Source organism: Geotrypetes seraphini, chromosome 2 (assembly GCF_902459505.1).
Source record: "Geotrypetes seraphini chromosome 2, aGeoSer1.1, whole genome shotgun sequence".
Classification (NCBI taxonomy): domain Eukaryota; kingdom Metazoa; phylum Chordata; class Amphibia; order Gymnophiona; family Dermophiidae; genus Geotrypetes; species Geotrypetes seraphini.
In genome coordinates, this window is record NC_047085.1 from 10105066 (window position 1) to 10130475 (window position 25410).

The 25410-nt window shown below is 44.4% G+C and overlaps 1 protein-coding gene across 1 annotated transcript; it reads left to right on the plus strand.

Annotated features, from left to right (window-relative positions):
* The first annotated feature begins 223 nt into the window (after positions 1-223).
* LOC117356053 (forkhead activin signal transducer 3-like) lies at positions 224-23283 on the plus strand. Its single transcript, XM_033935320.1, has 3 exons — positions 224-544; positions 18570-18674; positions 22090-23283. The coding sequence occupies exons 1-3, from the start codon at positions 224-226 to the stop codon at positions 23281-23283; spliced, it is 1620 nt and encodes a 539-aa protein (XP_033791211.1).
* The last annotated feature ends 2127 nt before the right edge of the window (positions 23284-25410 follow it).

Consider the following 25410-nt stretch of genomic DNA (forward strand, 5'->3'; position numbering starts at 1 on the left):
TAAAACTGTTAATTGTTTGTTCTCCAAATCCTTCTCTCCCTCCCCCTCCACAGCCTGAGTCTTGGTGCCAGCAGTCTGTGACCCCAGTAGAGCTGGACTCTGATTGGCATGATAAAGCCCTGGGACACAGCAAGTGGGTCTCCCTGGCTGGGGTCCACCTTCAACCTCAGGCTTTAGAATCAGAGACCACTCTACAGCTGCCCTGCTGTCTTCTCTCCTTGAGATGGCCAATGTGGACCAACCTGGACCTCCATCCTCCCGCAGCCTGAAAGAGGTGGGGGTCTCTCCCGAGAGAGGAGCCTACAGCAGCTGTGTGGAGCAGGGGCTTGGCTTGGCAATTGCAGTCCCTAGGAAGGAGCAGACAGATGATGCTGGAGAGGAGGAAGAGAAGGGACCAGAGAGCCAAGAGGAGGACTCCAGCAAGGAGAAGAGGAAGAGCAAGAAGAAAAATTATCATCGCTACGCCAAACCCCCCTACTCCTACCTGGCCATGATTGCCCTGGTGATCCAGAACTCGCCTGAGAAAAAGCTCAAGCTGTCCCAGGTCAGTCTCTGCACTTTACAGGGGTCTCCCTTTCTCATCTGGGTTTCTTCCATCTATTAACTATGCACAAACTAGTGAAGCTTTTGATAATATTCAGACTCTTGGGACAAACTTCAGAATCATAAAAAAATAACCCCAAAACTTCACAGGTCTCTTTTTCTTGCAGGGCATTGAAATGAACATTTTGCCCTAGGATTTCATTTCAGGGACAAGTCTCACCCTCGTCTTCCTCCTGTTTGCCACCTATCCCTGCTCTTTGCAAGGCTGATGGTCTTTATAGCAGAATCTTGTAGGGGGTGAAGGGGATTATTTGATCCTGTAAATCTCTAGGAGGTATGTGCAAGCCGTGGATTTCATTTGACATTACCCTGTAATCATATAGAGCCAGGACTTTTCAGATGCCCCCACCCAGCAAAATGAAGCCTCTTTTCTGCAACTGCCTGCACTTCATTCTTGCTTGGTCCACAGCCTTTGCCTTGTGGCCCCCAGGCCCCCAGTTACAGCTCTGGTCTACTGATAGCAGCAGTGGGCAGAGGGCAGCAGGGGGGCTGCTTGTAATGGTGATGGGGCTGGGGGACATCTGGAAAAATAGTGGAGAGGCGAGAAAATGAATGCAATCATTTTATTATGCATTCAAATGTATGTCATCCATTATGAATTACTGTAGTGATAAATGGGCACAGCTTGTATAGGTCCAGCAGGAGCTGAGGGAGTTCCTGCCCCAAAGAGCTTAGCCCGTGTGAGAAAGAGGGAGGTGCACAGTTCCTACGAAGGAGTTCCAGGAATGGGGTGGTGTAGGAAAATGGGGTTTCGTGGGGACCAGTGGTCTGAGAAGTGCTTTAAGAAGGCGGGGGTAAAATTCAGACGTTGCCCCACTTCTCGAGGTCTCTTCTGTTTTGGTCACTGCTAGGAAGGAACATTTCTATTTCATCTGAAAAGTCCCTCCTTGTGTCTCAGGACTTGCAAGTGCCTAGTGGTCTGATAAGCAGAGTTGCCAATTCAGATCCCACCACCCTCCAATGCTTTAGCTACAAAATTAAATAGCTATAGTGCCTGATAGGAATTTCAGCTTCTACTGAGCAAGCACTACCAACTCAGTGTGTGTGTGTGGGGGGGGGGGGGGGTCACTGTGCTGATCCTTATCAGGACCCCCTGGTGGACCAGCCTTTGATATGTGACCTATGACTAACTTGCCAAGACAGAACTCCAGGAATTTCTATCAAACGGGACCAGGCTTTTAATTGAAAAAGAGACAGGGATTAAAAACCTGCTCGAACAAATGGATGGGGGGGGTGGAGGAACCAAATGAAGTGATAGCTAGCCCACCTTTCCCAATCATACTCAAGTGCCTTCCCTAAAGAGCTTACCTGAGTCAGAGGCAAATGCAGATGCATAGGGAATTCTGCTTAACATTTAAGATCTTGCAAGGCATCTTTCCTCCCTTAATTCACTTGTCTTGGAATTCTGTAAGATCCTACATTGAAATGCGTTACCTACATTGGCAAACTAGGAAAGTCTCTACTTTTCAAAATTACTGAGCTGTGGAATAATTTTCCTATTCAACTGCGTGATCTGGGCTCTTTTCATCTGAAAACTTGGCTATTTTCAAAGTTGTAAATTCCGCTCCTCTCCATTCTGTTCCAAATCCATATTTTATCTGTTGTCTTTTCTAATTTCGTGTAAACCGTGCCGACCTCTTCTGTTACAGAGAAGATGCGGTATAGAACATCAGAACTTGATTTCATTCATTTCTTTCATTCGTTCTCTATCATGTCTTCCCTAAAGAGCTCAGGTCAACATACAAAATATACAGATAGGCTACAATTTGTCATAGTTACAGTACAAGTATTTTTCTGGTTCACGTTTATATCCTAACGCAGGGGTGCCCACATTTTTTGGGCTTGCGAGCTACTTTTAAAATGACCAAGTCAAAATGATTTACCAACAATAAAATTTTTAAAAAACACAAAGCTCACTGTACACAGAGAAAATGTTAATTATCATTTATATTCCGGGTTTTTTTCAAAGAGGTCAAGGCAGATGAATTTATACAATGTCACCTCAGGAACAACTATACAAAAATAGACAAATATACCCCCTCCCTTTTTACTAAATCGCGATAGTGGTTTTTAGCGCAGGGAGCTGCGCTGAATGCCCTGTGCTGCTCTCGATGCTCGTAGGTTCCCTGCACTAAAAACCGCGATTGCTGTTTAATAAAAGGGGGCCATAGTGCAAAATATAGACAGCAGATATAAATTCTCAAAACGGACACATTTTGATCACTAAATTGAAAATAAAATCATTTTTCCTACCTTTGTTGTCTGGTGATTTCATGAGTCTCTGGTTGCACTTTCTTCTTCTGACTGTGCATCCAATATTTCTTCCCTTCTTTCAGCCTCCTGTATGCTTCCTCTCCTCCAGACTTTATTCCCTCCCCAACATTTTCTTCCTCTCCTTGCCCCCCTCCCCTTTCTTTCTTTCTATCTGTCTTTATTTCTGTCTCCCTGCCTCCTTTCTTTCTGTCTCCTTGCCCCCCTTTCTTTCTTTCTGTCTGTCTTTCTCTCTCCATGCCCACTTTCTTTCTTTCTTTCTGTCTTTATCCCTCCCTGCCGCCCTTTCTTTCTGTCTGTCTTTCTCTCTCCGTGTCCCCTTTCTTTCGTTCTGTCCACCCTTTCTTTCTGTTTCCCTTCTTTCTTTATGTCTCCCTGCCTCCCCTTTCTTTGTGTCTCACTGCCTGCCCCCTTTATTTCTTTGTCTTTCTTTCTCCCTGCCCTTCCCTAAGCCACCACCACCACCATCGGGGAATAGGCCCCCAAGCCACTGCCACCGAGTTCTGAGCTCTCCCTGCTTCAAGATGCTGTAAAGAGGACGCAGAAGCACCGGGCCAACCAGCCTTCCCCACCCGATGTCAATTCTAACTTCAGAAAGGAAGTTCTGGGCCAGCCAGGCAGCGATTGGCTGGCCCGGAACTTCCTCTTCAATGCCAGAATTGACGTTGGGTGGGGAAGGCTGGTCGGCCCAGTGCTTCTGCGTCCTGTTTACGGCATCGGAAAGCAGGTAGAATGTGAAGGCAATGCGAGGCTATCACTGAGCCCGGGATGGGCTCCGCGATTGACTCACATTGCCTTTGCGATCTACTGGTCGATCAAGATTGACCTTTTGGGCACCCCTGTCCTAACACAACACATACTGAGGATCTTGTACCAATATACATTTCTTTGTAATCTTTTGGTCATCGGCAGGGGAGTTAGGTGAACAGGTCTGTTTTTATTGCTTTCCTATAGTTGAGGAGTCCTGCAAGGGATCTGACCTGCAGGGGCAGTCAATTCCAGGAACATCGTGTGGTGGTTTGCAGTTGAAGGGCACAGCCAAGGGGTGTTTTGAGGCGTATTTCATCCTGGAATCAAAGGGACTTGTTCGGCACTTATGGAGGAAGCTTGGCTGTCATGTCATGCAAGGATTTGAACACTAGCATCAGGCCTTTAAAGACACAAACATTTAGCTACAGGCAGCCAGTAAACCGACAACAGGGCCTGAGAGACAGGGTCGCAGGGATGGAGGTTTTTTAGAAGTCTTTTTGCTACATTTTGTACATGCTAGAGACGTCTTATGTTTTTCGCCATTAGACCGTTGAATACTGCGTTGCAGTAGTCCATGTGGGAGAGGACTAAGGCATGGAGTAGCTGGGTGAAGTTGGAGCCAGAAAAGTAGTTCCCTGTCTTTCTGAGTTGACTTAGGTAGTATACCACCACAGGAAGATACCACCTGAGCAATGTGGTTGGAAAGCGATAGGTTGGAGTCAAGGAGTATTCCTAAGCTGCCTACTTGGTCTTATGCAGTTATGGTAGTCGAGTCCCAAAACAGAGAGGGACAGATGTAGTTGCAGTGTTCTTTGCGGATCCAAAGGAGTTCTCTTTCGGAGGAATTTGGTTGTAATTTGTTGACGGACATCCAGTTTTTGATTTCCGAGAAGAAGTTTAGGAGTTCTGCATTCTGGACATCATGGGTTTCTCCTAACAGTAGATATAGTTCAGTTGTCTCAAACCGGGGGACCACATGCGGCCCACCAGGTCCTATTTTGAGGCCCTCGGTATGTTTATCATAATCACAAAAGTAAAATAAAATAGTTTCTTGATCATATGTCTCTTTAGCTATAAATTACAATATTATTATTAAGACTTAGCCAAAAGGAAAGATTTATAAACTATAAAGAGTTTGACCTCATTTCTTTAATAAGACATTAACTATTTTTTCTGAGGCCCCCCAACTACCTACAAATCCAAAATGTGGCCCTGCAAAGAGTTTGAGTTTAAGACCCCTAGTATAGTTGGATTCATCCACGAAGGAGTGAAGCTATATTTGGGATTTGCAGGCTATGTCTAGGACAGGTCTAATGTAGAGATTGAATAATAGGGTGGATAGTAGAGCCCCCTGCGGAACACTTATTTGATCAGTTTCAGTTCAATAGTGCATCGTTGAGCAGTCCTCTTTGGGATCTGTTATTCAGGAAGGAGGTGAACCAGATACCGATTTCAGAGAGCCATGCAAGGAGGAGAGGATGGTCAATAGTGTTGAACGTCACACTGAAATCCAGAAGGCCAAGAGCTGACTCCACCCCCAGCATACTGGATTTGAGTTCAGTGCTAATTGTGACATTCAAGTGGCACTTAAGCCGATTAAGTGACTATCAGTGGCTGTCCCCTAAGTGATTTATCCAGTCAGCAGCCAGCTAAATCGCTTTGAACATCAGACCCAATGCGCATAGTTGCGCATCCAAATTATACCTATGTGACTGTCCACCTGCAGCATACACACCCTCAATTATTGGCAGGCTGGAGTGGAGGTGTGGCCTAGTGGTTAGAGCAGCTGCCTCCGCACCCTGAGGTTTTGAGTTTGATTCCCACTGCAGCTCCCTGTGACTCTGGGCAAATCACTTAACATTTCATTACCCCCTGTAAACCACTGTTTCTCAACTTGGTCCTGGAGTCCCCCCTTGCCAGTCAGGTTTTTCAGGATATCCACAATGAATATGCATGAAAGAAATTTGCATAAAATGGAGGTACTTTATGCAAATCAAGTTTATGCATATTCATTGTGGATTTCCTGAAAACCTGACATGCAAGGGGGGACTCCAGGACCGAGTTGAGAAACACTGGTGTAAACCACACAGAAAAAGCAGTAATTAGATTGTAAGCTTTTCTGAGCAGGGACAGTCTATTGAATATTAAATGTACATAGAAACATGATGGCAGATAAAGGCCAAATGGCCATCCGCAGTAACCATTATTTCTTCCTCTCTCTAAGAGATCCACATGCCTATCCCAGGCCCTCTTGAATTCAGACCCAGTCTCTGTCTCCACCAGCTCTTCCGGGAGACTGTTCCACGCATCTACCACCCTTTCTGTAAAAAAGCATTTCCTTAGATTACTCCGGAGCCTATCACCTCTTAACTTCATCCTCTGCCCTCTCATTGCAGAGTTTCCTTCCAAATGAAAGAAACTCAACTCATGCGCATTTACACCACGTAGGTATTTAAACGTCTCTATCATATCTCTCCTCTCCCGCCTTTCCTCCAAAGTATACAGATTGAGATGTTTAAGTCTGTCCCCATACTCCTTATGATGAAGACCACATACCATTTTAGTAATAATAATAATAACTTTATTTTTGTATACCGCAGTACCACAAACAGTGGCCTTCCTCTGGACCGACTCCATCCTTTTTATATCATTTTGAAGGTGAGGCCTCCAGAATTGTACACAGTGGGCTAGATTCACTAAACCCACCAACCAATCCCGACCACTTAGCGAACCCTTTGGACCCCGACCCGATTCACTAACATTCCTCCCGCACCTGATACAATCCGCACATGCAAATGAGGGGGAACGGCATGCAAATGTAGGCAGGCAGCGATTCACACCAACTAGGCTGGCCAATCCCACAACAAGCGACTGCTGATGGCCAGTCACACACATCCCTGCGGACTCTCCTGCTCCATTGGTGCCCTGAAATCCCAGCCAACTTCCCCCAGCCCTGCTCTCTGTCCCGAGTAAAGCATCTCCTTCTCTCTGCCGACTATATTAATAAAGCTCTCTGCTCCCTGCAATAAAAAAAGCTCTCTGCTCCCTGCTCTCTGCTGCGATTCTCCTGCTTGCCGCCCCGCGCTCTCTGCCCCGACTCTTGTTGGCCCACCCCTACTCTCCTGCCCCAACTCTCTTCTCTGCCCCGATTCTCCACCCTTCCCTGCAGCGCAAGTCTGTGGTTTTAACCCACTTTAAACCCACGGCTTAAAACCACGGTCTCGCAAAAAGTAAAAAGCAGTCCAGTCACAGCTCTTTCACGAGTGCAAACACCCCCACTGGAGCCTAAATTTCGGGCAGCTGCTTCCTGAAAGCATGGGAAATGTGGCAACACATTTTAAAGACAGAAGGCAGAGAGGAGGAAAAAAAAAAAAACTGTTTCCAGCGCAGAGAGCATGCGCAGACCATCTACAGGCAAAGAAGATGATCTGCGCATGCTTCAGAATCGCTCACTAGCGCTCCGTAGGGTCAGTGGAGGGGGGCTTTTCTCCGATCGCCTCCAAATGCATGCTGACCCGTTGTGGATCAGTCGGCCTGCCACGGATCGGCCACCAATCAGGCAGGTTAGTGAATCTAGCCCAATATTCTAAATGAGGTCACCGGAGTCTTATACAGGGGCATCAGTACCTCCTTTTTCCTACTGGCCAGACCTCTCCCTATGCACCCTAGCATCCTTCTAGCTTTCGCTGCATATGCCTTTCAGCACTATAGAAATGATAAATAGTACTTGTAGCATATCGTCCTTTACCCGTTCCCTACAAAATAGCTCATACCTGGAAAACGGTCCTTGACATGCTTCTGTGTTTGCATACATGACTAGAATACCAGGACTTCGGTGCCTTCTTGCCAGCTAAATCTAGGCAGCTCTTTATAGAATTATTGACCGACCCCCCCTCCCCCTCCCCCTCCCTGACTTGCCCAAGCTCCCCAGAAGTGTAAGTGGCCACAGTGAGATCTGAATTCTGATTTGCGGGGTCTGTTCATAGCACTCGCACTTCGTAGAAGGGTGTCGGAAGAGAAGTTCACCCAGAACGTTCACCTTTCTATCTAAAGGTGCACAACTGCCCCTTGGGTAAGCTCTTTAGGAAAGGACATATGTCCAAGAAGTAATAATGCTGAAGCCACCCTGATTATTGTCTTCAGTCTTGTCTGTCCTGGATTATTGTAATATAATTTATTTGGGATCTCATTACAAAAAATTCTTAACAGACTAAGAATAATACCAAACTCAGCGGTTCGGTTGATCTTCAGTCTGAAAAAATACTACCATGTTAGCTCTTAATATAGACTGGAGTCGGTGCAAAGAATGGCCCCCCGGATGGTCTCGGGACTCAAGGATCTACCATACGAAAAACGGCTTGACAAATTACAGCTATACTCGCTCGAGGAGCGCAGAGAGAGGGGGGACATGATCGAGACGTTCAAGTATCTTACGGGCCGCATCGAGGCGGAGGAAGATATCTTCTTTTTCAAGGGTCCCACGACAATAAGAGGGCATCCGTTGAAAATCAGGGGCGGGAAACTACGAGGTGACACCAGGAAATTCTTTTTCACTGAAAGAGTGGTTGATCGCTGGAATAGTCTTCCACTACAGGTGATTGAGGCCAGCAGCGTGTCTGATTTTAAGGCCAAATGGGATCGGCACATGGGATCTATTCACAGGGCAAAGGTAGGGGAGGGACATTAAGGTGGGCAGACTAGATGGGCCGTGGGCCCTTATCTGCCGTCTATTTCTATGTTTCTATGTTTCTATTTGATGCAAGAGTTTTATTTAAATTTGGCTGCATCTACTTTAAAGTATTATTTGGTTTAGCTCCGGCTTATCTTGTTTCTCATTTTGGATTTCATAGAACGAACGTGAATACACGCAAATCTTACTGGTTTGCATTTCCATCACCTAGAGCTTGTCGTTACACAAGGTTTTTTGATCAAACTTTAGCATTCCAGGCTAGTAAAATGAACACCTGGTGGAGAACCCTAATTCCTCAAGCTCAATCTTATCATGCTTTTAGAAAAGCATTGAAAACCTATTTCTTTGATAAATTTGTATCTTATTGTTTTAATATTGTATTTATGATATGTATATGTGGTGCATTTATACGATTCGCTGAGGCTATACAGGACTGCTTCATGGAGCAGCTTGTCAGAGAACCGACGAGAGGGAATGCCACTCTGGATCTAATCCTTAATGGGCTAAGAGGACCTGCAAAGGAAGTGGAAGTAGTGGAACCGTTGGGGAACAGCAATCACAATATGATCAAGTTCAAAGTTGAAATATGAATATCAAAGGGAAAGAGAACCACAGTAAAAACGTTTAACTTCAAGAAAGGAAACTACGAAACGATGAGAGTAATGGTAAGGAAGAAACTTAGGAACAGCTCAAAGAAATCGCAGACTGTAGAGCAAGCCTGGTCTTTATTTAAGGACACAGTGATCGAGGCGCAAAATCTGTATATCCCCAGATTTAGAAAAGGATGCAAAAAGAGCCGAACAAAAGACCCGGCGTGGATAACTAAAGAAGTGAAGAAAGCAACAGGAGATAAGAAACATTCATTCCAGAAATGGAAAAAGGACAAAACCGGGGAGAACAGGAAGCATCAAAAAGAATGTCACCTCGGGGTGAGAAGAGCAAAAAGAGAATATGAAGAGAGGCTAGCCAGGGAAGCACGAAATTTCAAACCGTTCTTCAGATATGTTAAAGGGAAGCAGCCGGCTAGGGAGAAGGTGGGACCGCTGGATGCCGGAGATAGGAAAGGAGTGGTGAAGGAGGAAAAAGAAATGGCGGATAGACTAAACATGTTCTTTTCGTCAGTATTTACAAAAGAGGACACATCCAACGTGCCAGAACCTGAAAAAATCTTCATAGGAGATCAAACAGAAAAATTAACATCCATCAAGGTTAGTCTTGAGGACATACACAAGCAGATGGATAGATTAAAAGCTGACAAATCTCCGGGCCCGGACGGAATCCACCCTAGGGTATTGAAAGAACTAAAGGAAGAAATAGCGGAACTACTACAGCAGGTAATCTATCCCTGAAACAGGCGTGATCCCGGAGGATTGGAAGATAGCTAATGTTACGCCCATCTTTAAAAAAGGATCGAGAGGTGACCCAGGAAACTACAGACTGGTGAGCTTGACTTCGGTTCCGGGGGAGATGGCGGAAGCGCTGATAAAAGACAGCATCGATGAGCATCTAGAAAGGAATAAACTGATGAAAACAAGCCAACATAGCTTCTGCCTAACGAACTTATGTACTTCTTCAAAGGAATAAACAAACTGATGGACACAGGGGACCCCATAGACATCGTATACTTAGATTTCCAAAAAGCCTTTGACAAGGTACCCCATGAACGCCTACTATGGAAACTGAAGAACCATTGGGTGGAAGGAGACGTACACAGATGGAGCAAAGGGTAGGAGTGAAGGGCCACTACTCGGACTGGAGGAGGCTCACGAGTGGTGTTCCGCAGGGGTCGGTATTCAGGCCGCTGCTATTCAATGCATTCATAAATGATCTAGAAACAGGGATGAAGTGCGAAGTAATAAAATTTGCAGACACCAAACTATTTAGTGAGGCTAGGACTATAGAGGACTGCGAAGGTTTACAAAGAGACCTGAACAAACTAGGGGAGTGGGCGATGAGATGGCAGATGAAGATCAATGTAGAGAAATGTAAAGTCTTACATGTAGGAAACAGAAACCCGAGATACAGCTACACGATGGGAGGATGTTATTGAATGAGAGTACCCAAGAAAGGGACTTGGGGGTAATAGTGGACAAGACAATGAAGCCGTCGGCGCAGTGCGCAGCGGCCGCTAAGAAAGCAAATAGAATGCTAGGTATAATCAAGAAGAGTATTACAACCAGAACAAAAGAAGTTATCCTGCCGTTGTATCAGGCGATGGTGTGCCCACATCTGGAGTACTGCGTCCAATATTAGTCGCCACACCTAAAGAAGGATATGGCGATACTCGAGAAGGTTCAGAAGAGAGCGACACAGTTGATAAAAGGTATGGAAAACCTTTCATACGCCGAAAGATTGGAGAAACTGGGGCTCTTTTCCATGGAAAAGCGGAGACTTAGAGGGGACATGATAGAGACTTACAAGATCTTGAAGGGCATAGAGAAAGTGGAGAGGGACAGATTCTTCAAACTTTCGAAAACTACAAGAACGAGAGGCCATTCGGAAAAATTAAGATGGGACAGATTCAGAACCAATGCTAGGAAGTTCTTCTTCATCCAACGGGTGGTGGACACCTGGAATGCACTTCCAGAGGGCATGATAGGACAAGGTATGGTATTGGAGTTCAAGAAGGGTTTGGACAATTTTCTGAAGGAAAAGGGGATAGAGGGTTACTATATAGGTCCTGGACCTGGTGGGCCCTCACATGAGCGGACTGCTGGGCATGATGGACCTCTGGTCTGACCCAGCAGAGGCACTTCTTATGTTCTTATGATGTTTTCTTGCCTAGAAGCGGGAAGCCCAAAGTTCACTGAGAGATGGGCTTCAGGGCTACCTGTCTGCTGATAAAAAATGCAGGCAGCTGGCTAGTATTGGCTGACTCAGTCTAGAGAGGCCAGCAGTGGAAATATTGACACTAGAATGAGATTAGGAGCAGCATGGAGAATTCAAACATCTTTATGTCCTGCCTTCCTCTTGGGCCCTGCAAGTAGAATGAGGAGTATTTCTCAAAATGATACCCTGGAAGTTCTGGATTTCAATGTTCTGCCTAAAAGCCTAAATTTGGACTTCCAGAACTTCTCATGCTTAACATAACATACTTTTTTATTTATGTATCGCATAAGCCTTTCAGTAGAGAATGACACAATGACAGAATTCACCAATGTTCCCATTCCTGCAGGAAACCATCCTGTGACATTCTTTAGTGTCTATCTCAACCTCAGTCATTCTACACCAGCATTCTTCAATGCAGGGCTTGAGGGTCAGTGGCTGTGCCCATTCAGGCTCTGATTCCTTCTCTCCTTAAAGAATGATAAGAGGATGGTTTCCCACAGTTAGCTGCGGGGACGGGTACAATTACATTACATTACATTACATTAATGACTTCTATTCCGCCTGTACCTTGCAGTTCTAAGCGGATTACAACAAAAAGATAACTGGACATTTCCAGGAATAGGAATACAATTAACGACGTAGGGCCTAATACATCTAAACGATAGCTGGACGTTTTCAGGAAGAGGAATACAGTTAAAGGCGTTAGGTCTAAATCACATTTTGAAGGGAGGATCCTAAGAAGGGGAGAGAGGGGAGAAGAGTGGGGTTAGGAAATTAGGATGTATTTCTTGAATAGTATGGTTTTGATTTCTTTTCGAAAAGCTTTGAGGTCAGTTGAAGCTGTCAGTAGGTTGGTGATGGAGGGGTCCAATTTAGCTGCATGTGTTGCTAGTAGGTTGTCGTACATCTTTTTGCGCTTAGTTCCTTTATAAGGGGGGTAGGAGAAAGGGGACTGGGTTCTCCTTTGTCTGGAATAGAGGTTCCTATTTAGGCGGTTGTTTAAGTGGGAGGGTGCCGTTCCGTTTAATGTTTTGAATATTATGCAATATAGCTTAAATTGGATGCGGGCTTGTATTGGAAGCCAGTGTGAATCTAGGAAGGCGTTGGTGATGTGGTCAAATTTTCGAAGGGAATAGATCAGTCTGAGGGCAGTGTTCTGGACAGTCTGTAGTTGTTTTATCAGGTAGGTGGGACAAGGAAGGTAGAGGATATTGCAATAGTCCAGTAGACTTAGGACTAGGGATTGAACTATGAGTCTGTATTGTTCTTTGCCGAAGAATTTTCTAATTTTGCGAAGGTTGCGCATGGTAAAGAATGCTTTTTGTGTGATTTTGTTGATTTGCACCTGAAGAGTGCAACATCTATCTACTGTTACTCCAAGGAGTTTGAGAGTGGTCTGTATAGGATATTTGGTGGTTTTTATTTCTAGTTCTGTTATCGAAGGGGTTTTGTCTTTTTCAAGCAGTAGAAATTTAGTTTTGTCTGGATTGAGCTTCAGTTTGTGTTCTGTCATCCAGTTTTCCACTATTTCTAGGGTTTTTACCAGGTTATCTGTTGTAGTGGGGTCTTGTGAGTCAAAGGGAAGGAGTATGGTTATATCGTCTGCATAGCTGAATGAGGTTACTTCGAGTTTGTCTAATAGGGTACCAAGGGAGGCGATGAAGACATTGAAGAGCATGGGTGAGAGTGGTGAACCTTGAGGTACTCCGCAGGGATTGGTCCAGGTTTCCGATATTAGATCTTTTGTTTTTACTCTGTATGTTCTTGTTTTGAGGAATCCTTGGAACCAATTGTATACTCCGCCTGAGATCCCTATTGCTTCTAATATCTGAAGAAGTATACTGTGGTCAACCAGGTCAAATGCGGCTGAGAGGTCTAGTTGAATTATCAGCATCCTTCTTCCTTTGCTAAGGTGTTGTCGGGCTGTATCTAGAAGGGAGACTAGCAGTGTCTCAGTGCTGTGGTTGGATCTGAACCCTGATTGAGTTGGGTGGAGTAGGTTGTGGTCTTCAAGGTAGTTGGTGAGGTATTGGGCAACCAGACCTTCTATTAGTTTAACATATAATGGAATAGAGGCTATGGGTCGGTAGTTGGAAGGGGTGTCTATTGGTCCTTTGTGGTCTTTCAGTATTGGAGTGACTATGATTTCTCCTAGGTCTTGTGGGAATTGGCCTTCCGTGAGCGTTGTTTGGATCCATTGCAATAGGCAAGCTCTAAATTTGGGGGAGGCATTTGTTAGTAAATATGAGGGGCAATTATTCAGGTCGCATGACGCTCGACTATATTTATTGTAGAGTTGGTTAAAGTCCCACCATTGCACCTTTTTAAAGTTGGACCAGTGTCTGTCGGCTGCAGTGGCTTCATCAGTTGTTGGGTTTATTATGATCTCTTCTAGGAGGGTCGGTGAATTGGAGAAGGAGGCTCTGATGGTAGCGATCTTGTTCTTGAAGTGGTCTGCTAGTTGGGTGGCCGTTGGAGGTTGGATTCCTTGAGTGGCTAGGAATGGCTGAGTGTCTGTGAGGCTCTTCACAAGTTGGAAGAGTTTCTTTGTGTCTATGGATTCTGTGCCGATTAGTTTGGAGTAGTAAGCTCTTCGTTTTTCTTTAAGTTTGGCTTTGTATTGTTTTATTAGGTTTCTCCAAGCTACTTTGGTTAGTTCTTGGTTCTTTTTTTGCCATACTCTTTCGAGTTGTCTACAGTGTCTTTTTAGTTGAAGAAGTTCTGTGTCGAACCATTTGTCAGAGGATCTGCAAAGTTTGTGTTTTGTCTTTTCTGGGGCTAGTCCATTCAGGGTTGTTTCGCTCAGGGAGCGCCACTGGCGAATGAATACATTGTGGTCTATGGAGGCGATTGCGGGGTCTACTGTGGTCCAGAATGTAGAGGGGTCGATTTTTGGTCGGGTTTTGAAGGTGGTTTTGTGGGTTTCGTGTTTGCTTGTGCTTTGTGTCCAGTTGATGTTGAAGGTGAATTTGAAGTGGTCTGACCATAGAGAGGGGTGCCAAGCCCCATTGGAGATATGAATGTTAGGTGTATGGGGGTGTTGGGCCATGTAAGCTGCAATATCGAGTTGGTGGCCTTTTTCGTGTGTGGGTTGCGGATACAGAATTTGGTAGGAGAGTGCATTGAGGTATGAGATTATGCCTTCAGCTTGTTTGGAGGAGCTGTCTTCTAGGTGGAGATTTATGTCGCCGAGAAGCAGGTTGTGTGTTGAGGTTAATGAGTTCCGGAAGATGAAATCTTCAAGATCATGTTTTGTGGTATTCCATTTTCCTGGAACGATGTAGCAGAGGATGCAAGTTAGGGTATCTTTGAGTGAGTTACTGGAGAGTTGACAGGCAAGCAGGTCTGATTGGGGGGTGGAGTGTTTGTCTAGGACTGTAATGGTAAGGTTGTTTTTCACTAGGATAGCCAAACCGCCCCCTCGCTTTTTTTCTCGGCAGACTAATTCGAGTTTGTATCCCTTAGGGCAGAATTCTGTAATGCTAGGGTCCGAGTCGGAGGATAGCCAGGTTTCGGTTAGGAAAAGGCAGCCTAACTGTTCTTTAACTATCCAGTCTTTTAATAGGTCTGCCTTTGGGCTGATTGATCTTATGTTCATATACGCACAGGGGATTGTGATTTGATTCTTGTGGAGGTTGGGAATAAGCTGTGGGTGAAGGAGGTTCTTGGAAGTATGGGAGAGTTTGTGACCTGACTTCTTTGTGTTGTGGGGTGGTTTTCGTCCCCATGTGGTTGGGGTGCTTTCTTGTGTGGTTGTTGTGCATTCTATCAGGTTTCCTATCTGAAGTTTCTTGTGTGGATGTGTCTGTCTGTGTGTTGTTGTCACTATTGGAATTGTTGAAAAGTGGTAGCCTGCTGTTTTCCAGTTTGTTGAGAGTAGGGAAAGCAGTAACATGATGCATAGGAGTTTGGTAGTGGAGGGTGCCATTTTGCTGAGAGGGGGTGAGAGGCTTGGGTCAGGGATCAAGAGTAGAAACTAGGGGGACTAAAAAAAAAAAAGTCTCCTCTCCCGGCAGGCAGTGGGGAGAAGTCGGAGCGGGCTCTCTTGACCTGCAGGCAGGTCCGATGGTCGTCCTCGGTCTCCGGCGGCGTGGGCTGGAATTCCTCAGGATCTCACCGAAACTTGGTGAGACTTGATGGCTGCAAAAGTCTCCTCTCCCGGCAGGCAGTGGGGAGGAGTCGGAGCGGGCTCTCTTGACCTGCAGGCAGGTCCGATGGTCGTCCTCGGTCTCCGGCGGCGTGGGCTGGAATTCCTCAGGATCTCACCGAAACTCGGTGAGACTTGATGGCTGCAAAAGTCTCCTCTCCCGGCAGGCAGTGGGGAGGAGTCGGAGCGGGCTCTCTTGACCTGCAGGCAGGTCCGATGGTCGTCCTCGGTCTCCGGCGGCGTGGGCTGGAATTCCTCAGGATCTCACCGAAACTCGGTGAGACTTGATGGCTGTCCCCATGTCATTCTCTATGGTGATTCTTATGTTCTTATGTGAGCCAAGTATAGGACAATCAAGCCATTGTGACATCACTGCTGAGGTTGACTCTTAGGCATTGGTGGAATGAGGCATTATGACATCACAATCTCAGCTCTGGAATGTTGCTACTCTTTGGGTTTCTGCCAGGTACTTGGGACCTAGGTTGGACACTGTTGGAAACAGGATACTTGAATCGAATGACCTTCAGAGAATGACACAGGGACATAATTTGTCCCTGTTCCCATGGATAATCACAGGAAACCATCCCGTGTCATTCTTTAGTGTCTTATTTCAACCTCAGCCCTTCTACACCAGCATACTTTAATGCAAGGCTTGAGGGTCAGTGGCTGGAAACCATACCGTGTCATTCTTTAGTGTCTTATTTCAACATTAGCCCTTCTACACCAGCATTCTTCAATGGAAGGCTTGAGGTCAGTGGCTGAAAACCATCCCGTGTCATTCTTTAGTGTCCATCTGAACCTCAGTCCTTTTACACCAGCATTCTTCAATGCAAGGCTTGAGGGTCAGTGGCTAGAAACCATCCCGTGGCATTCTTTAGTGTCCATCTGAACCTCAGTCCTTTTACACCAGCATTCTTCAATGCAAGGCTTGAGGGTCAGTGGCTATGCCCATTCAGGCTCTGATTCTTCCCTCTCTCCTTAAAGAATGACATGGGGATGGTTTCCCATGGTTACCCGCGGACGGGAACGGTGATGAATTCTGTCATCCTGTCATTCTCTGCCTTTTGATCTATGCGGTTTACAAAAGAGGCAAAACTGACCAAAGCCAGTGAGCTACAACATAACTTGGTAAAGGAGGTTAACAGTGGAATTACAAAGGTGGTTGGCAGCATAGACTTGCAAAGAGGTAGAGCTGACCAGTGTCATAGAGCTACCACATAGCTTGGAAAAAGCGATTAACAATAAGATTTATAAAGGTTGGCAGTTGAGATTAACAAAGGAGGTGGTGCGGGTTCCGAAACAACCAGCTCCTTCCCAGCACTGTCTAAAATCTTATCAAAGTTTGCATCTTTGCACCAGACAGATAAGTTAGTAAATGAACTTCATGTACACCAGTCACCCAGCTTTCTACATGCCACCTTAACCCCTTCCCTCCTGGGCACGTGTCCTTGGAGACACATTCTTGATGCAAGTGGATAATGCATCACCTGGAGAGCAGGTCCTGCCGCACCAAAGTGATGCTCTCCATTTGGGCGACCTTTCTCCTTAATGGTAGCACAAAGGCTGCCAAACTGGAATTGTGACTTATAAACCTGCTACCATAGCTTCCAGAGATCTGATTTTGCTCCCTGAGAACTCGTAGCTCTTTGCAAACATTTGACCTCCCTGCCTCCCCACTGGGAAAAATCATGCACCTGGAACTTGGTGCAAAAGACTTGGCAGCCCCCATCTCACTGCTGAACTGCCGTCTGCATCTCAGTACTGGTAAGTTGTTTAGTTATTTAAGGTTGCTGAGAGAATATAGGGCAGAGCTTCCCAAACTTTGGGTCAGGACCCCCAAAAGGTATCACAATGCAGGTGGGCTCTCCGTGGGTTCATCATTATTCTGCAGATGCAGGGGATCGCTCAGTTTCATTTGGCTGCAATATTTAAACATATAGTTCTAGTGAATGTCAACACAGACCACTGCAGCTCTCTCCAGGGTATTTATTTAGTGCCATTGCCTGGATAATGATATAGACCCATTGGGCTGGATAAAAGGATCATAGCACTAGAATTTTATCAACCGGACCTAAGATTAGGTACCAGCTTTAAGTGAATTGATTTTTTACTATAAAATGACAAAGACTAGGGGACATTCAATGCAGTTACAGGGAAATACTTTTAAAACCAATAGGAGGAAATATTTTATCACTCAGTTAAGCTTTAGAACACACTGCCAGTGGTTCTAAAAGTGGTTTTAAAAAGGTTTGGACAAGTTCCTGGAGGAAAAGTCCATAGTCTGCTGTTGAGACAGACATGCGGGAAGCCACTGCTTGTTCTGGATCAGTGGCAAGGAATGTTGCTACTATTTGGGTTTCTGCCAGGTACTTGTGTCATGGATTAGCCACTGTGGAAACAGGATACTGTTCGTCTGACTCAGTAAGGCTAGTCTTATGTTTTTATGTTGTTCTAGATTTATTTCAGCCCAACTACACTGCGTTAAAATCTGAGATTTTCTAGATTTGAAAAAATATTAGTGATAGAGCAACCTCAGTTTAAGGGGAGTGAATGTTGCATGGAAAAAATATTTAAAAGTCCGATGCTTCCAGCAGTGGCCAGTCCAGATCACAAGTACCTGGCAGAATTCCAAAGATTAGCAAGATTCCATGCTAGCGATCCCAGGGACAACAGTGGCCTAATCTGCTTTTCACTCCTTCGCTCTCCAGGTATAGTGGCTGGGCTACCCAGAAATCCCCCTTCCTTTGATTAGCAATGGCCGAGGAAGAAGGAGCCAATAACAAAGAAATTTGGACTGGATTGGGTATTTCTCTTTAAGTGTTTCCTCCCATCCCTGTCAGTCAGATCCAGCCCTTTTCCAAAACTAGGGTCAAAATCAAAATGCATTATTCTGGTAGAGCCACTAGAGGTCTCTGTAACACTTAAGGGTGCAGAACCCTAGGGTCTCTACATATAAGATCAAAGATCAATTAACTAGGGAGCTATAATCAAAATGTAAATCTTGTTTGAAAAATGAGGTCACCGGTGTCTCAAGTGAGACCATCTTGAGTGTTCTGTAATGAATATACACAGTTATACAGTATATGACAGCAGATAAAGACCCACAGAGTCCATGAAGTCTGCCCAAAAAGGTGGCCAGAGCCACACCTGCCACTCTGTGTAGGCCTCAGTCACCCACCCACATATATGTCAAGACACTAAGCCCCTGGTGTAACCCTTACAACCTTGAAAAGAGTCTCTTAATGTGGGAGGGATGCTGACCTTATCATTTCTTTTCAGATCCTGAAAGAGATCAGCACCTTCTTCCCTTTCTTCAAAGGAGATTACCAGGGGTGGAAAGACTCCATACGACATAATTTATCCTCCAATGACTGCTTCCAAAAGGTGAGGAGGATGAGGTTGACCTTACAGTAGGTGAGATTAGAATAGACAAATATGGGGTTTATGCAAGTGTCTAGGTTGTCTCTTAAGGGTATATATACAATTATGTACTGGGTTTATATCAGGGGTGTCAAAGTCCCTCCTCGAGGGCCGCAATCCAGTCGGGTGTTCAGGATTTCCCCAATGAATAAGCATGAGATCTATTTGCATGCACTGCTTTCATTGTATGCTAATAGATCTCATGCCTATTCATTGGGGAAATCCTGAACACCCGACTGGATTGCAGTCCTCGAGGAGGGACTTTGACGCCCCTGGTTTCTATGAAGGATGGAATGTTGTATAAGGACTGTGCTGGGTCTCCAGTTGTTTGGGTTGGCCTGGTCTGCAAAAGTTTGATTGGCCATGTGTAAGGATCTTGGATGGGACTCATGTTTGGAAGAGGATTAGTCAGAGAAATAAGAAGAAAGCATGGATGAGGTGCAATTCTGTGAGATAAAGATGAATGCACGGTAGAGACTGTGATGACTAAGTTTGAACTAGGTCCTGGGAGGGATTGTAAAAGGTGATGTTGGTGATGACGAGCGAGCACCTTAAGCCAGAAGATCGTGGACATGCCTGAGATAGTAATGGCAGCTTCCATGTTCATACGACAGGTCCAAGTGGTTTACAAATATAGACCCAGTGAAAAAGAACTCCATCTTAAAATAGGACAGACCTGAACAACTCAAAACCAAACATTCGCTCATATAAATAATACACAAATACATCTTGCACCAATGTCAAATCACAGGGATTCGTTCAGAAGATTCACTGAAGGAAAAGGTCTTTAACATAACTTTAAGAGCCTCCATTTTGCCTTCCAGCCTCAAGTCATGCGACAGACAAGTCCATAAATTTGGTGCGATGAAATCAAATGCTTGATTTCTTGTAAACTCCCACCTTGCCCTGTTTGCTGATGGGAGAACTAATCTATTATCCTGAATAGACCTTATTGGTGCATAAGGAACGGTCAGAGAGTGCAAACAATTGGGTTGCTGAGAAGAAAAGACTTTAGGGGGGAAAATGAGAGCTTGGAACGAGTTGCAACTAGAGAGGTGTTCCTCTAAGACATTTCTTTTTAGAACCTAGTACTTTTAGTTTGTAATCTTTTAAGATTTCTTTTTGATATTCCCATGTACACAATGTTACAATAATCTAACTTTGAAATTCCTATAATACCCTATAGAAAAATAACTCCTGTAAATTCCCTATTTGAGCGACCGCGCCACGTCCTCACTCCTCAATCTTAAAAGTATAGCGTAACACTAAACACGGCCCCAAATACATTTATAACATATGATTTAAACTTAAAGGAGCTTATCAGTATGATTCAAAAGATAGCGCAGTGTACACCGACCCTTTATAAACAATTAACCAATAGTAGCCGAAACTCAGTCTGTTTAAACACTTGAATCTTCTTCTTTGGGTTTTCTATATTTTATGTATTAAGTGCTCGATATATGAAGTTCCAGACATTGAACATTGTCAACCAAAAGCTCCTTGCCGTTCATTATGTATTAACAGTATGGATAAGTGATTTATTCATATACTTTTATGGACTTGAGGAGTTCTTGGATGACAATGTTGAATGTTCTGAATTGTTTACACTAGGCAGGTTGTATACTAGACCTAATATTCCCCCTCTTTTACAAATGCATAATGCGGGTTCTATGAGCGTCGGAGCAGTTATCGCCGCTGCCAGTGCTAAAACCCGTACTATGTGTTCGTAAACGAGGGGGGTTGTGACATCCAGAAAAAAAACTAAGAATTGAGAAGAAGCTTAATAAAGAGACAAAGGGGATTCCAGTTCCTATGATGGCTTATTTGTTAGAGATTCCCTCTTTTCGGCATATTAGATTAAAACAGGGTATCCAACCTTTTGGCTTCCCTGGGCCACATTAGCCCAAAAAAATGTTTCTGGGGCTGCGCAAACGCTGCAGCAAGACAGAGGAGGGAGCCGGCAAGACGGTAAACACCCGGGGGCAGCAGAGGAAAACACTGCATCGCCCTCGACCGGGGCCACAGGGCATACTTCACAGGGCTGCACGCAGCCCTCGGGCCGCAGGTTGGACACCCCTGAATGTTACAGGAAATCTTTCTTTCAGGTATATGGAATACAATATCTCCTGAGAGTCACGCAATATCACACTTTCAGTCATTTAAGAAGGAGCTAAAGTCGATCTTGCTCTTCTACGCAAATGGCAACTCTGGGCAAGAATATTTAGGAAGGCAGGTTTAATCTGTGCATGAAGGAGGAGGATTCATTTATTGATTGTGACTTATAGTGATAGTAATTGATTTGTTCTGTTTGTCTATGTGAGTAATATATTGTGTATGTTCCATTGTGAGCCACTAAGAGCTTTTGGGTTTGCTGTTTATAAGTACGTAAATAAATAGCTCTCTTTTGAACCTCACTGATAAGTTCCTTTAAGTTTAAATCTTATATTATAAATTTATTTGGGGCCATGTTTAGTGTTACGCTATACTTTTAAGATCGAGGAGTTATTTTTGTATAGGGTATATATGAGGCCTGATTGAAAAGTAATGAGACTGCCGCTATTTTCCTGTCCAAGAAGTGGGCGTGGCAACATCGATGTTTCTGAACCTGCCGTAGTCTTCATTGTTGGGTCACAGCTTGAGGAAGACATGTCTGTGAGAGGTGTGTGATTTAATTGTGTGTTAAACTTGGAAAGAGCGGTAATGAAACTCTTGAAATGTTACGGCAAGCATATGGTGGTGAAACAATTAGCCATTCTGTGTTACTGTCACAAACATATGTTTCTCATCTGCTGTGACGAAATGTACGAAGTTCTTCCTCTCACTGTGACCCAACAATGAAGACTAGGGCAGTCCAACGGCAGGTTCAGAAACATCAATGTATGAGCTTCACAAGAACCAGCACGCATTGACCTGTCTACTTCTTTGATGTCTTTATCTCTAAACACCAGGAGCTCTTTGGGCATAAGAACATCTCATATGCATAAGCTCTCTTTTCCATCATTACGAGGAATCAAGTTCATTAGTAAAATTTCACACTCCTTTCCATACTTACTAACTGCAATATGGAATGGACAACCTCCTCAAATGAGATCATGTTTATCTCTTCAGATCTTTCGCAAAACCTTAAAAACCATTATGTTTCATCACTTTTTAGGCTATAGCTCTAATGAATGTTAATGGATCTTCCTTGTGATCTAATCATGTAAACTGAATCAAGCTCCTATTTTTAGGAGATGATTCAGTATATAAAACTAAGAATTAGATTAGATTCTTGGAAAGAAAAACCGAGGCAGTCTAATTGCTTTTCAATTAGCCCTCATATATTCTTCCTATCAGTTATGTTTAGGCATATAATATCAGCTTCTTTGATCTCCCCTAGGTGTTGAAAGATCCAGGGAAGCCTCAATGCAAAGGAAATTACTGGACAGTGGATGTGACTTGCATTCCTCCTAGTGCCATGAAATTGCAGAACACATCCATCACTCGGCAGGACCAGAGCGGTTTTGCTAATGATCTTGCCCCTTATATTCTTCATGGAGAACAGTATAAGATTTCAGAGGCAGCATACAATCAATATGCAACCAGAAGGAACACCAGTTCTCCATCTTTTGGCACTAAGATTGCCTCATCATGTGTCAACTTGGATAAAGAGGACAACACCCTGGAAGCTAGTAACCCAAAACTCGATAGCTCCTTTGCCATTGAGTCCTTGCTACAACATTTGCATAACGTGGACTTGCATAAAAAACCCAGGGCTCCTGAGAACTATCCCTCACATGTGGCACCTTTGCAAGATAGGCCTTTGGAACATTACCAGCCAGGAAGCAGTGAAGCAAGCAACTCATCACGTTTTCTCCATAATGCCCCCTCCCCCAGTACTCTAGTTCTGAGACCACCATGTAGCCCAAGGTACTCGGTCAACACCTCTGTTGAGGCAGGGACATATCCCTCCTGGAATCCCTCTTGCATGGGGTTTCTGGCTAACATGCCTTCAGATTCAAGAATTTTCTCTTCACCCTCCAGCATCTCCAACATCTCATCTATCAGCTCCATCTCCGATGATGAAAGGGACTCAGGGCTCCAGGGAAAACCAGCAAAACCCCATAAACAACCTACCAAACGCCAAAAACTGGAAACCACCAGCTCCAGCTCTGACTCGGAGGACTCTGGAGATTCTACACTTGCTGAATCCCCAAAGAGGGTCTCGCTGATGCCGTGGGAGCTGCCAACATCATACACCAAGTGTGTTCCACCCAATGTCGTGGCTCCTCCCAATGTGAATCCTTTCTTACCACTCACTACCATCCCGAACCTGCCCTATTACAGCTATAGGCCAACCACATATATCAGCCCACCATACTGGGGCCTACTGCCAGGCCCATCTAGTCCTGGACAGCAGAGTCTCCGGCCTCCTGTTCTTATGGATTTGGACAGTATGCTTCAGGTCATCCCGCCCAATAAAAGTGTCTTTGATGTCTGGTCAAGCCATCCAGCAGATGTGTTACACCCAGCTTTCTTCAGTCAGCCATCTGCCCCCAGCAATGGGACAGCCAGTGGTTATAGGCCCATTTGAAGGCATTGGGAAACCGGAGCCTGGGAAAATGTTTACAGTACACTGGCCTCTCTGTTACATACATGAAAAGTTGAATGTGCAATAAGGGTGGACAAAAAAGAGGTTTCTGGAGGGAAAGGTGCAAAGGTCTTGCCCAATTGTGGAGGATGCCGGTTAGATGTGAGGGGCACTGGGGGATGTTCTACAGGTGGTTATGAGGTGAAATGTCATCGTGATCACTCAATGTAAAAAACAGGACAAACCAGGGTGTACAGGTGGCGGTACGTCAGTGAAGTAGCCCTGCAGTATTGTGTAACATGCCCGATGATGGTATATTGTGGTAGACTTTGAAATGTTTTTTCTTTCAGATTAAAAGAGGGTCCCAAAAGAAAATCACAGCTCTGCAGATTGCAGAAGGATCAGCCCTAATCTTCTGGGCAGGAACCCCACCACACCCAGGCTCTTCTGAGGCATCTGGGCTCCAGCTTTGCATGGTCTGTGATTAATTATGGGAAAGGTGGTTCTATGATTGGACGTGTGCTGCTCGATCAGGGCCACTTACATGCCCACATGTACTATGCTTCATTCTGTAAGATGTCACAGACGTGGGAGGGGGTATACACCTGGGTGAAACATGGGAGGTCTAAGGGCCACTTATACCTATACCCTCAAATTCTATAAATGGCACTTACAATTATGCTTAACCTATCTGATGAACACTATAAAGATGGAAAATGGTAAAACCAGAGGACATAATTTGAGGTTGAGGGGTGGTAGATTCAAGAGCAATGTTAGGAAATTCTACTTTATGAAGAGGGTGGTGGATGCCTGGAATGCACTCCCGAGAGAGGTGGTGGAGAGGACAACGGTGACGGAGTTCAAAAAAGCGTGAGATGAACACAGAGGATCTAGAATCAGAAAATAATATTAAAAATTGAACTAAGGCCGGTACTGGGCAGACTTGCATGGTCTGTGTCTGCATATGGCCATTTGGGGGAGGATGGGCTGGGGAGGGCTTCAATGGCTGGGAGGGTGTAGATGGACTGAAGTAGGTTTTGACGGAGATTTTGGCAGTTGGAATCCAAGCACAGTACCGGGTAGAGCTTCGGATTCTTGCCCAGAAATAGCTAAGAAGAAAAAATTAAAAAAATTTAAAGTGAATCGGGTTGGGCAGACTGGATGGACCATTCGGGTCTTTATCTGCCGTCATCTACTATGTTACTTTGTAAAATCTTCTTCTATGCGGGTGTTGATGTACTCCTGAAGAAGCTCTGGGTAGAGTGAAACGGGAATGCTCTGTTGAGTGCTATAGAATACAGGAGGAAGCTTATATTCTCTAACTACGGGGAGATCAAGCTAAGTATAGTACTTAATAAGTTAAAAGCTTTGTAGCCCCTGGATCATCACTATAGAAGGAATAATAAATTAAAGACACTTGGTTTAGTTTGGAAAAAATTTTTTATTAAGCACACACAAATGAAAATATTTTTTAAAAAAAACCCCAAAAGGGAGAATATAAGGGACTAATGATAGTTTGCATCAGGCTTTTATGACAAGATCTGATCTGGCATTGGCTGCCAGTTGTGTTTCGAATTCAGTACAAAGCAATTATGTTATGTTAATTTCTATATGGTACGATGACTGAAATTATTATTTTTTTTAACTTTTGTAATAATCTTTATTCATTTTCAAACAAACAATAAGTGTATCAATATGTTAAATCAAATTAATCATAAATATATCACTTAATAATCATCAATTATAATAATAATAATCAATCTTGTTTGGTGCATTCCAATAATAAAAGGGAGAGCTTTAGCTAAACGTATAGCCAACGTTTTAGCCAAAAGTTTACCATCTACATGAATTAAAGAAACAGGCCTGTAGTTTGAAACCAGTGTGGGATCTTTATTTGGCTTCAGCAAGACTATAGTTAATGATTCCGCCCTGGCACCTGTAATACAACCTTTGATTAGTTGATTCTGATATAAATTTAACAAATATGGTAATAGGGTAATTTGAAATGATTTGTAGAACTCTACTATAAAACCTGGAGCGGATCCAACTCCATGTTTCATCGAATGTGCCTGATGTAGTACAAAGTAATCATGTTATGTCAATTTCTATATGGTACGATGACTGAAATTT